Source organism: Hippocampus bargibanti, linkage group LG19 (genome assembly GCF_051943395.1).
Source record: "Hippocampus bargibanti isolate YZ-2025 linkage group LG19, ASM5194339v1, whole genome shotgun sequence".
NCBI lineage: Eukaryota > Metazoa > Chordata > Actinopteri > Syngnathiformes > Syngnathidae > Hippocampus > Hippocampus bargibanti.
In genome coordinates, this window is record NC_142752.1 from 12990940 (window position 1) to 13004943 (window position 14004).

Below are 14004 nucleotides of genomic sequence, written 5' to 3' on the forward strand. Positions count from 1 at the left end.
TGCAGAACGTCAGGAGCTGGAAGAGGATCTCCAGCGAGAATAACGGCAAGAATTTATCAAGGAGAGATTGGCACCCTGGACAGAAGGTGTTAATATTGTTGCACATGGGATCAAGTAAGCTACTGGCAAAGTGGCAGGGCCCATACGCTGTGACGAGGAGAATAGGACCTGTCACATATGACATTCTCTGCCCTGACAACAAATGTTATTGCTGATTATTTGACAAGAATGTCTGAACTCTGAGGAGAGGGGGTGAATGATGTCATGATGCCAAAGAAATGTTAAATAATTTTGTGTGTTCTGGATTTTGGATGGGAGAAAGGTGCGCATTTCTCCCCATCCAAAACAGTAGAGTTGGGCGACCACTAATTGATTGAGACTGATTGAGAAGGTGATTGCAACCACCTGGGAATGGCCAATTGCCGCTAGGATCTGATTGGCCAGAAGCTCAGGTGAAGCACCTTTAAAACTAGACTGAGACAGTCTCTTGGAGGAGGAACAAGAGGGACAAAGGACAACCTGGAGAGCAGTGTTACCTGGGGTCTGCCGAAAACTGATATCAACTTCAAATAAAGAAAACTCACAATACCCTTCCTGCATCTAGCTGAGTGAACTTTTATCCTCTTTCCACCTGCTTGCTGTCTCGCCGCACGACACGATATAACGAGACTTTACTGTACTTTGTTCGCCTGCGTGAACAAACGCGGAAACAGGCAATTTTCCTGGCAGATATTTTTCATCATCTCAATGAACTGAACACACGAATGCAAGGTCGAAATGAAATTGCTTACAAGTTCAGATAAAATAAATTATTTTCGTTCAAAGGTGCACCTCTGGCAGCAACATGTGGAAAGGGGCAATCTTGAAATGTTCCCACTCACCAATAAATGGCAAGATGTCAATACTACTGCACTGTGTGAGTTAATAGTGAAACATTTGAAAACTCTTGAGGAGAAGATGACATTTTATTTCTCTTCAGCCTCCACGGAGGAGCTTGGCTGGGTTAGGGACCCATTCAGCTCAGCATCAGCTGTTGGAATAAACATGTCTTTACAGAAGCAGGAGGAACTAACTGAACTGAGACAAGATCGTGGCCTCAAGCTAACCTTTGCTGATCTACCTTTGGACAGTTTTTGGTTGGTAGCTGCCAAGGAGTTCTCCATGCTGGCTAACAAAACCATTTTTCACAACATATGTGTGTGAGGTGAGCTTTTCAAGCCTGATTGCAGTAAAAACAAAAGACAGAGAAAGACTGAGAACTGTGGAGGAAGAGCTTCGTGTGTGTCTTTCATCCAGGATATCAGCTCTCTGTTCGTCCAAACAGGCCCAGGTTTCACACTGAGTAAATATAAATATAAAAGATTATAAAATACTTTTTTCTTTGTGTTTAGTTAAATCCTATGTTATAATATAACATCATTCTTCAACATTTAAAAAAAGCTTATATTACCAATATAACATATTGTTATATATATATTTTTTATTTAATTGTTATTAACAATATGTTATGACCTGTCATATTGTGTTGCATATTATGTGTTTTGTGTATGCTGTGGTTGGTATATTGTTAATTATTAATAATATAATAAAAAAATGTGACAAAAAAGCATACATTAACAGTTAATACTTTTTTCCCCACATTTTCAGCTGGGGGTGTGCCCCGAGATAATTTCAACGGAAGAAATTTGCCTTGGCTTGAAAAAGGCTGAAAAACACTGGTCTAAGCAACGGTCTCAGGCAATAGAAGAGGTTGAAAAACTTCTGCTGATTTGGATTAACGAAAAGCAGCTCGCAGGGGACCGTGTGAGTGAGGATATGATGCACGGCAACCTCACTCTGATATCAAGAGGCAACTACATCGACATCACAAAGGTAAATAAAACGACTTTATTATATAGTACAGTATATTTCTTTAATTGCAATACAATAGCACATTTATTATTCATAAAATAAGGTATATTTTGTGTAATTTTAAGGCTTATTTAGTAGAATATTTATGTTTTATGGGGACCCCAAAGCGGATTATTCTCATTTTTAATGGTTTCCTATAGGAAATTAATGTTTGGAAGACACACATTTTCTGGGAACCAATCAAGTTCGTGAACTGAGGTATCACTGTATCGTGAAATGATTAATACTATAGTTATGTTCAACTTAAACCTGGAACCAAAATACCGTCAAAATAGTTCCTTGATCTCCCCCACCATCTCTCTTTTCCCCTCTCTCCAGTTCAGTTGAAAGTGGCAAAAGTTTAGAATGTTAAGTGGCATTGGATGAGGAATTGGCAGCAGTGCCTTAACCTGTTAGTGCAACTCGAGATGAGGGCTGCTACTAAAGAAGAAAGCCTCTTTTGTCTTGCGACCAGAGGTGAGTTTGGGAATGCACTCTTCCGGTCATCAGGGGTCACTTGGGACAATGCATCTTCCATCTTGACAGTGCCCTGCCAGACTTTGCACTTACTAAACACATGAAGCAATCTTTTATGTGACACTGTTCTTGTCTTCTTGTTACAGTAATATTTAGTTATTGTTTCAAAATTGATCAATAATTGGAATTAGGCCTGATACAGTACAGTGATACCCCTTGGCTTACGAACTTTTCGGTTTACGAACGTTACATTTTACCTTGGCATACAAACTTAACCTTGGCATACGAACTTTTTTCGTACACGGAGCTGCCTCAATGAGTGATGTGTCGGTCGCAAACATACATACGAACGTTACATTTATGAAAATTTTACCTTGGCATACAAACTATTTTTCGGGATACACACGGAGCTGCCACAATGAGTGATGTGTCGTTCACGAACGAGCGCGTTCTCCTAACAAGAAAATAGCAGCCGACAGTTTTTGTCCTGTATTCTCCGCTCCCGGTCTTCGGTTAAAGCCACGTGATTGGTCAAGAACGCAGCAGTTGGGGGGGGGGGGGTTAAACATTAAAGAGACAGGCAGACGACAGAGAGTTTCAACTTTGATAGTTCAAAGGCAGAGTGGAGACTGCAAGGTTTAAAATATCCCATCAATCAGGCTCCTCAAACAACCCACACAAGCCATCTGTACACTTGATGCAAAAAGCTATCAACCCAGCTAAACAGAATATTAATTGATAAGGAACTAGATAACATGATCACAGAGAAAGCACCTACAAGGGATCAGTCCTCAAGATGGTGAAAGAAGAAGGTTAAGTGTTTAATGCTGATGAAACCCCTTGGGTTACGAACTTTTTGGTTTACGAACGTTACATTTATTAACATTTTATGGCATACAAAGTATTTTCGGGATAATAATAATAATACATTTTATTTCAAGCACCTTTCAAAACACCCAAGGACACTTTACAATAAAAATAATAAAACAAAGCACATAACAATAAAACCATAAGTAAAATGATACATAATAAAATAGCAGATAGAACTATACATTGAAAGCAATTTTAAACAAGTGGGTTTTGAGGTGAGCCTTGAAAATAGGGAGGGAGTCAATATTGCGGATGTTGGGTGGAAGAGAATTCCAGAGTTTGGGAGCAGAGCGGCTGAAAGCTCTGCATCACATCGTGGTGAGACGGGCAGAGGGCACATAGAGGTGAAGGGAGGATGAAGATCTGAGGGACAGAGAGGGAACAGAGATTTGAAGCAGGTCAGAAAGATAGGGAGGGGCAAGGTTATGGATGGCTTTGAATGTAAACAGAAGTATTTTGAATTCGATACAATGTTTAACAGGTAGCCAGTGGAGTTGCTGGAGGACAGGGGTGATGTGGTGAAAGGAGGGGGTTCTAGTGATGATGATCCGGGCTGAAGAATTTTGGACGAGTTGGAGTTTATGGAGAAATTTCTGATTGATACCGAAGAGAAGTGCGTTGCAATAATCGATGCGGGAGGTGACGAGACTGTGGATAAGGATAGCAGTGGTGTGAGGGGTGAGCGAGGGACGGAGACGGTTAATATTACGGAGGTGGAAATAAGCAGACCGAGTTATGTTATTTATATGGGACTGAAAAGATAGTGAGCTATCGAGGATGACACCCAGGCTCTTGACCTGAGGGGAGGGAGACACGGGAGAACTGTCAATGGTGAGAGAGAAACTGTTAGTTTTGTGGAGGGTGGATTTGGTACCGACAAGGAGAAGTTCGGTTTTGTCACTGTTAAGCTTGAGAAAGTTATGGGAAAGCCAGGATTTAATTTCTGAGAGGCAAAGTGAGAGGGATGAAGGTGGAAGAGAGGCGTCGGGTTTGCTGGAGAGGTAGAGTTGGGTGTCATCCGCGAAGCAGTGAAAGTGAATGCCAAACTTACGGAAAATATTGCCAAGAGGAAGTAGAAAGAGAAGTGGCCCCAGGACAGACCCTTGAGGCACAACAGAGGACACAGGAGAGGACCGTGAGGTGAACGAGTTGATTTGGATGAATTGATACACACAGAGCTGCCACAATGAGTGATGTGCCGTTCGTGAACGAGCCCGTTCTAACAAGAAAATGGCAGCCAGCTTGTTTTGGTCCTCTATTCCCCGTCCCCAGTCGTCGGTTAAAGCCAGGAGATTGGTCAAGAACGCAGCAGTGAGGGGGCGGGGTTTACAGACAGAGAGAGAGTGAAGCCATTCTCCAAAAAAGAAAATGGCCGCAACATTTTTTTGTCCGCTATTATCCGCCCCCTGTCTTCAGTTAAAGCCACGTGATTGGTCAAGAACGCAGAGGTGGTTAGAAACATTAAAGAGACAGGCAGACGACAGTCAGAGAGTTTCAACTTTGATAGCGAGAGAGTGACAAAATGGATAGAAAACAGTGAAATTTGGACTTGTTTCAACTTTGATAGTTCAAAGGCAGAGTGTAGACTGCAAGGTTAAAATATCACATCAATCAGGCTCCACAAAGCCGCACAAGCCATCTGTACACTTGATGCAAAAGGCTATCAACCCAGCTAAACAGAACACAATTGATGAGGAACTCGGTAAAAAATAATTAATTTTTGGGATACACACTTTTCGCGTTCTGTCTGGGAACCAATTAAGTTCATAAGTCAAGTGAACATTGTACAACAGTGTACATTGTTAGGTGCCATTGTTATTTCTGATTGGTCCATTTTTTAAAAATAGTTCACATCTATCAATCCATTTTCCAGAGTGCTTAATCCTCATTAGGGACGCAGGGGGTTGATGGTTTTCCCAGCCATCTTTGGGCACTAGGCAGGGGACACCCTGAATTGGTTACCAGCCAATCGCAGGGCACACAGAGACAAACAACCAGTTACTCCCACACTCACACCTAGGGACAATTTAGAGTGTTCAATCAGACTGACATGCATGTTTTTGGAATATGGGAGGAGACCGGAGGACCCGGAGATAACCCACGCAGGCTTCGGGAGAACATGCAAACTCAACACAGGGAGGTCGGACCGGGTCTTGAACTCACGACCTCTACACTGCGAAGCCGGCGTACTAACCACTCCACTCCCAGGCCACCCTAGTTCACTTTCATACAAAATTTGTGATGCTATGCAGTGGTGTTTTTTTTCCTTTCTGTAACTAAGTGGTTTGTTTAGAACAAATCACAGGACAAACATCCAACTTACAACCTTACGACTTATGACCGCCCGTACTTACGATCACGACCGCCAGACTCTACTTTTTTTTTTTTTAATTCTCCGCGCTAGCAGCCCGGAAACTCATAGGACAATTTTGGCCAGCCAGCATCTCACTCTCGCACAGCAATCGACTGCGTGATGGCACCGGAAGGGGCAGTGTCCATCGACGCTAAAATTTGTAGATGTACATCTACAAGGATCTCCTGGGGGGCCGTTTGACAATTAAAATCGGCATCCACTTGACGAATTAGATTTACTTCTTATCCATCTAAGAGGCATCAAGATAAATTAGAACCTTCTGGCAATTTGGCTTTCTGGAGAGGGGGCGGGGAATGGGGTTCAGATGCAAAAAGCAAACATTCTGTCAAAGCCTGAGCTGAACTGCATTGGCTTGCCATAGATCCTGACTTGCAAGCAAACACCACTTGATTGACTGCCGAACAAAGGGGGGAAATCACCTGTCAGACTCCAACTAATTTCTTTTTAACTCTGACAGTCAAAATGGATGGCAACAGTACATCGGGGATGTTGGATTGTATTTGATTTCTTGCAAACAAGTAATGAGAGGAGTGGCCATAGATGTGCTTGTTGAATCCGTCAAGGTCAACAAATGCAAAATTTTCCAATGGCGGTCGATTTCAAAATGATATCATGAAAGACAATGGACAGTCTTATAAGGACTTGGGCTTTTGGGTTTTCGCTCGCTCAAAATAGCACTTCTCTGTGATAATAAGTCCAGATAAGCTGTTGGAACACTGGTAGCATTATAACTCTGGGAACCCACAACACAGCAAGTAAAGATGATTGGAAATTTAACAGGACAGACTGCCACATAACATAAATTAAAAAGAGAAAAGGGTTTGGTGTCTGAGGGCTGTATAAGGATGAGTGGTTCCCTCACAGTGACAATGACGAAAAAGTAGATCATGATCTCCATACGATGGAGATCATCTAATGACAACTACGACAGGTTATCCTACAAGTGTAGACGTTGGTCAGTTCAATAAATAGTCTTTGTCAGAGAATTTCAAAAACCAAATGACAGCTGGAATCCCCTTACAAGAAGAATAAAGTGACAAAGTTTAGACAACAAAATGCCACAATGAACCTTGCAGAAAAATTGTTACAATGAAAATCAAAATGAAACTCTCCTATTTATACAGTCACAGACACTAAATTTGTATACTGTTGTTAAGCTAACGAGAATTCTCGATTGATCTGCATCTAAATGGCATTTTTTTTTTCAGGACAAAGTGGAGTGCTTTAGAATGTTCAACATCATGCTAATACTGTACAGTGATACCTCGGTTTACGAACCCCTTGGCTTACGAACTTTTCGGTTTACGAACGTTAAATTGATGGACATTTTACCTTGGCATACGAACTTTTTTCGGGATACACATGGAGCTCCCTCAATGAGTGATGTGTCGTTCGCGAACAAGCCCGTTCTTCTAACAACAAAATGGCAGCCGACTGTTTTTGTCCTCTATTCCCCACCCCCAGTATTCGGTTAAAGCCACGTGTTTGATCAAGAATGCAGCAGTGAGGGGGTGGGGTTTACAGATAGAGAGAGTGAACCCGTTCACCAAAAAGAAAATGGCTGCCGACTTTTTTTGTCCTCTATTCCCCGCCCCCAGTCTTCGGTTAAAGCGACGTGATAGGTCAAGAAGGCAGCAGTGAGGGGAGGTGATTTAAACATTAAAGAGACAGGCAGACGACAGATAGAGTGACAAAATGGATAGAAAATAGTGAAATTTGGACTTGTTTCAACTTTGATAGTTCAAAGGCAGAGTGTAGACTGCAAGGTTAAAATATCCCATCAATCAGGCTCCACAAACAACCCGCACAGGCCATCTGTACACTTCATGCAAAAAGCTATCAACAGCTAAACAGAACACAATTGATGAGGAACTAGGTCAAATCATCGCAGAGAAAGCACCTACAAGGGATCATTCATCAAGATGGTGAAAGAAGAATCAAGTGTTTAGTGCTGAGGAAACCCGCCACTCGATTCCATTCCATCAAGGCATCGACCATCACAAAGGTCAATAAAGTCAAAGTCAAAAAGTCAAAGTCAGCTTTATTGTCAAATATGCTAATATGTAATAAAATCACTTTATTATCCAGTACAGTTTATTTCTTTAATTATAATACCATAGCACATTTATTATACATAAAATAAGGTAGATGTTGTGTAGTTTTAAGGCTTAGAAAATTAGAAAGTAGAAAATGTTTTATGGGGACCTGGGAATTGATTATTCTCATTTTAATGGTTTGCTATGGGAAATTATTTTTTGGGATACACACTTCGCCTTACACACTCTGTCTGGGAACCAATTAAGTTCGTAAGCCAAGATATCATTGTACTATACTGTACTGCATGTGCCTTAATGGAACAAGTAAAAGGCATATTGCATAGATATTGACAGGAGTTATTCGATGTTGCGCTCTCAGAATAATATTGACATGCAAATGCTTTAAGTTTTGGCACTAAATATAGTAACTCTCCTGGAAAGAAACTGAGGTCTTTTTTGTCCACATTGTACGACAGTTTTTGCAGCCTACCACAGAAGATATAGTAGAAGTAGTAAGAAAAATGAAAAAGACAGAGAGAGAGAGAAAGAAGAGAAAGAGAGAGAAAGAGATAGAAAGAAAGACAGAGGGAAAGAGAGAGCGAGAGACAATGAGTGAGAGAGAGCGAGAGAGACAGAGAGAGAGCGAGACAGAGAGAGAGAGAGAGAGAGAGAGAGAGAGAGAGAGAGAGAGAGAGAGAGAGAGAGAGAGAGAAACAGAGATTGAGAGAGAGAGAGAGAGAGAGAGAGAGTGACAGCGAGAGACCGAGAGCGAGAGCGAGAGAGAGAGAGAGAGCGAGCGACAGAGATAGCGAGAGAGAGAGATAGCGAGGGACAGAGAGAGAGGGAGAATGAGAGAGACAGAGAGAGAGAGAGAGAGAGAGAGAGAGAGAGAGAGAGAGAGAGAGAGAGAGAGAGACCGAGAGCGAGAGAGAGAGAGAGAGCGAGCGACAGAGAGAGCGAGAGAGAGAGATAGCGAGAGAGAGATAGCGAGAGAGAGATAGCGAGGGAGAGAGAGAGAGAGAGAGAGAGAGAGAGAGAGAGAGAGAGAGAGAGAGAGAGAGAGAGAGAGAGTGACAGCGAGAGACCGAGAGCGAGCGACAGAGAGAGCAAGAGCGAGAGAGAGAGAGAGAGAGAGAGAGAGAGAGAGAGAGAGAGAGAGAGAGAGAGAGAGAGAGAGAGAGAGAGAGAGAGAGAGAGCGAGAGCGAGAGAGAGAGAGAGCGAGAGAGAGAGATAGCGAGAGAGAGATAGCGAGAGAGAGATAGCGAGGGACAGAGAGAGAGAGAGAGAGAGAGAGAGAGAGAGAGAGAGAGAGAGAGTGACAGCGAGAGACCGAGAGCGAGCGACAGAGAGAGCAAGAGCGAGAGAGAGAGAGAGGAGAGAGAGAGAGAGAGAGAGTGACAGCGAGAGGCCGAGAGCGAGAGACAGAGAGAGCAAGAGAGAGAGAGCGAGAGAGAGAGAGAGAGAGAGAGAGAGAGAGAGAGAGAGAGAGAGAGAGAGAGAGAGAGAGAGAGAGAGAGAGTGACAGCGAAAGACCGAGAGATCGAGGGCGAGAGAGAGAGAGAGAGAGCAAAAGAGAGAGAGAGAGAGAGAGAGAGAGAGAGAGAGAGAGAGAGAGAGAGAGAGAGAGAGAGAGAGAGAGAGAGAGAGAGAGAGAGAGAGAGAGAGAGAGAGAGAGAGAGAGAGAGAAATACAGACACACACACACAGGGATCATCGTAAATTTTGTTAGCTTCTTTTGAATCTTTCTTCTCGGGCTGAGGTTTTGGCTTGATTCCTAACCACGTATCAATTTTTCTTGTCTTCTCTGTGCGTCTACTTTGGAAGATGATATGCAAATGCACCCGGAAGCACGAAGTTATTCGATGCAAGCTTCTGATTGGCTGCTGAGTATACAAATTAAAAAAGTTGTCAGCCACCCGGGCGGAGACGTTCTGTAAGTCGATGTAAAAGTTGCACGCCCCGGGCATCCAGGCAGACGTTATTTCAGACACTGGTCTAAATAATGCATTTTCTTCTCATCACAAAAAGAAAATTAAAGCAACTCACGTTCACATGCGTCTCCTTTCTGATGAAATCCAGCTTTACATATGCATTTCCCAATGGGCACCAGCCATTCCCCTTCAGCGCTGCAATGCATCTTCGGTGAGTTTTCAGCCTCCTCCTCCGCGTTGTTTACGCATATTCCTTTAACCTCCACTAGGGAGGAGACCTCTGATCCCGTCACAGTGTCTGGGAATATGGTCAAGTTCTCGATGATGGACCAGCACTTCTTATAATAAACTTTGACAGAGACCAGGGCGATACATGCCCCTAGATCTTGAAAGGCCAGGTAAAATCCCTGCCTGGACAGGGGGCCAATGATGCGCACTTCAGTGTTGAGTTTCATCTTCCTCTCACCGAGGTCACCCTGAGTGAAGCTTTCATCGGCTGCAATGGTGTCAATTTTAACATATTGTGTCTCTTGCATATCCCTACCCATCTCTGAATCGGTTTCCTGGTAATACAAGTTGAAAGTCTCCTTGCAGGTACCCACCACACCAGGTAAACTGTTACAATCCCTTAAGGTAAACTTTAGCTCCACAAAAATTCTCTCAGCATTGTGCTTTTCGATCCAGTTAGTCCGAAGCCAGTTATTTTGATTGAGTTCCATGACTCTGCAAACCTGGTACGTGCGAATGGGTATGTAGTTCTCATCCAAGCCGCTGATCTCTTCCCACTAAAAAAAACAAAGGTGCAATGATTGGTGATCAAATTACATAATAAATATTTTGGATTATCAGCGTTTAGACCAGGTGTTGGGAACCTCTTTTGGCTCTTTCAATGATTGCATCTGGCTCACCTATAAAACTAAATACATATTCTGTTTTTTTTCACTGTTCACTTCCTGTTTGGGCGGCAGTTCGCAGAAAGCGCAATTTTGAATGGATGAGCCTTTGATGTTGAAAAAGGTAAACGCCCCATTTTAAATAAGCCTGAGTAGTAAAAAAATGACGTTGAATGGACGGAAGGATTGGCCTTTGTGGAGAGAAAAAGTTCTGTCGTGATTCTAATTTGAAATGATACAATACCATGAATGAAACAGTTGAATATCAGTGACACTTTGACAAGCCCCATGCTAACGTTAGCATCAACATACTTCTGTAAGATACAGGAGAAAGCAAGTGTGCAAGCTAATGAGCAGTGTGCAGGCTAGCTAGCAGTAGCTTTGCCTATGGACCCGGCAAGTTGACTTTCATTACGATCGTTTGGATAGATTTTTGTTTACCAATCATGAGGAATGGAAAACTATTCATATTGATGGTGAGTATTATCACAAAGTTATTTTAAATAATATATTTGACATTTTGTTGAAATCACAGGCGTGCAGTTTGCGTGTGTTCATGTGCGTGTGTGGCTCTCACTGAAAAACATTTCTAAATATTTTACTTTTATGGCTCTCTGTCAGGTTCCCGACCCCTGGTTTAGACACTTGGTTTAATTTGCAATTATATCGATTTCCAAATTGTCAGAATTCCCAAATGGAAGCAGACCAGACTCTTGAGTTGAGCTGAGTATGCATGTCTAAAGATAATTTCAGATTTATCTTGTATCAAAATAGATCATTTATTTTTTACCATCACCTTTTACAACATCGTGGGAAATTTGTTAAATCGCATCAGAACAGTGTTACAAGATGGAGGAGATACTCCACACTTACCCCATTGGGAGGATAGGAGATCCACTCTAATTCTGTCTGTTGTGCCTTGGAGTCCAACAGCACCACTAATAGGACCAAGAGGCAGGTGGTTACGTTTCAACAAGAGCAATATATATACAGTGATACCTTGGCTTACGAACTTAATTGGTTCCCAGACAGAGTATGTCAGGTGAAAAGTGTGTATCCCGAAAATTAATTTCCCATAGGAAACCATTAAAATGAGAATAATCCGTTTCCAGGTCCCCATAAAACCTAATTTTCTATTTTCTCATTTTCCAACCCTTAAAACTACACAAAATATACCTTATTTTATGTATAATAAATGGGTTATGGTATTATTATTAAAGAAATAAACTGTACTGGATAATAAAGTGGTTCTATTTACCTTTGTGATAGTCGGTGATGGCTTGATGGAATGGAGTGGCCGGTTTCATCAGCATTAAACACTTGATGAGGAATGTAACCTTCTTCTTTCACCATCTTGAGGAATGATCCCTTGTAGGTGCTTTCTCTGTGATAATTTTATCTAGTTCCTCATCAATTGTGTTCTGTTTAGCTGGGTTGATAGCTTTTTGCATTAAGTGTACAAATGGCTTGCGCGGGTTGTTTGTGGAGCCTGATTGATGGGATATTTTAACCTTGCAGTCTACACTCTGCCTTTGAACTATCAAAGTTGAAACTCTCTCACTATCGTCTGCCTGTCTCTTTAATGTTTAAACCACCCCCCCTCACTGCTCCATTCTTCACCAATCACGTGGCTTTAACCGAAGACTGGGGCCGGGGAATAGAGGACAAAAACAGTCGGCTGACATTTTGTTTTTAGAAGAAAGGGCTCGTTTGCAAACGACACGTCACTCGTTGAGGCAGCTCCGTGTACGAAAATAGTTTGTATGACAAGGTAAAATTTTCATAAATGTAACATTTGTAAATCGAAATGTTCGTAAGCCAAGGTATCATCACTATATACAGTAAAGTCTCGTTATATCGATATTCAAGGGAGTCCGAAAAAATATCGATATAACCGGGACTATCGATATATCCGACCCTGTTTGCATGTAATTTTCTATATAGAAATATATATATATATATATATATATATATATATAACGAGACTTTACTGTATATATATATATATATATATGTTTTGCAAAAAGAGACAAATACATGTGTCCACGCAGGTCTTGAAGCCAAACTTATTTTGCGCTCCATAAATGCGACTTCCGTAAATGCGACTGATATAGATGGATAGATGGATGGATAGAAAAATAGAGACTGGCGAGAAGACGGTTTTACATGTCAATATTTCCTTCATTTTATTTATTTATTCATTAATTTCGCTTTTTACAGTCTACACTTAATCCTTTGCATGGATCGCAAGATGCCGTAAATTTCCTTCCAAATCCAAGGGCCAGTAAGGAATGCCGTCCGGAACGAAGACTCGATCAGGAAGAATATGGACCACCTGCTAGCCAATACGGATACGAACACCATCGATAGGCTAATCACGTCTTGATCGATGATACTGATCGTTAGAATAACATCTTGACTTGTTGTTCGCTGTTGGCGGCTTCAATTTGATGGGGACTGTTATTTGTGTCGATGAGAAAACACCGGAAATCGCTCGAGACGTTGATGTTCTCACACACACTAATCTTATATTATAGTGTACAGTATATGACTGCATTACACGACTGCGTTTTCCATCGCATACATGTAAAGTGATAGTCACAAAAGTTAATGTAATCTAAAAGACAAAATACAATCTCTGAAGTCTGTCGTGTTTCTTTTTCTCTGGCCGGATATTGGACAGTTCAAAGTAAAACTTGGGAAACTTACCTTCTTTTGCAGTTAGTGCTTCCCCTGTGTTTAATAAGGAACATAAATGAAGGTACAATGTAATCCACGGCCAAGTGGTACACACGGAGACCATACTGTAGCCTTGGCTATCAATCTAAAACCGCCAGGAACTCGCTGCTCCGCCGCTTTGCGTCGGTGCTTGCTTTCCATACGGAACCGGCTGAATGTTCCAAATTGTGCTTTTCTCCCCTGGAATAGAGTGCCGCTGCTGCTGTTGCTGCCGGGAGGAGACACCGACGAATTTAATAGTAGTCGGACAGAAGGGGGAGTTCTCCAATTATAACCTTGAAAAGAAATCGTGCGTGCACGAGCGTGTACGTGCGCGTGTACGTGTGAGTGTGCGCGTGCTAGTGTGAGTAGAGGCAGGGTGTGGATTGGGGTGGTCATAGCAAGAATTGATGTTTGGGATTTCGTCAAACAAGGACAAGATCTCTCTCTCTCTCTCTCTCTCTCTCTCTCTCTCTCTCTCTCTCTCTCTCTCTCTCTCTCTCTCTCTCTCTCTCTCTCTCTCTCTCTCTCTCTCTCTCTCTCTCTCTCTCTCTCTCTCTCTCTCTCTCTCTCTCTCTCTCTCTCTCTCTCTCTCTCTCTCTCCCGCCCTCTCCAGCTCTACATCCGTCAACCGACCAACCAGATCATATCCACACGCAAATCTAAAGCGCCGATATGCGGTACATTACGGTAAAATACTGTTCGTCCATGTTGTTCTTTGCGTCGATATGCGTCGAGTTGCGTTTGACGCCCTCTATTGGTAAATGCTTATAGCAGGGGTCTCAAACTCCGGTCCTCGAGGGCCTCAGTGCTA

General features: G+C 42.3%; 1 protein-coding gene across 3 annotated transcripts in view; it reads right to left on the minus strand.

The window, feature by feature from the left end:
- epha7 (eph receptor A7) overlaps positions 1 to 13569 on the minus strand; it is an 89787-nt gene extending 76218 nt beyond the window's left edge. For all 3 annotated transcript variants that reach the window (XM_089021681.1, XM_089021679.1, XM_089021682.1), the window contains exons 1-3: positions 13182 to 13569; positions 11346 to 11410; positions 9695 to 10364 (exon numbers count right to left, since the gene is read on the minus strand). In XM_089021681.1, the coding sequence (XP_088877807.1) occupies positions 9695 to 10364; positions 11346 to 11410; positions 13182 to 13275 (829 nt within the window). In that variant the 5' untranslated portion in view covers positions 13276 to 13569. The remainder of the gene's footprint in view (positions 1 to 9694; positions 10365 to 11345; positions 11411 to 13181) is intronic.
- Between the last annotated feature and the right edge of the window lie 435 nt (positions 13570 to 14004).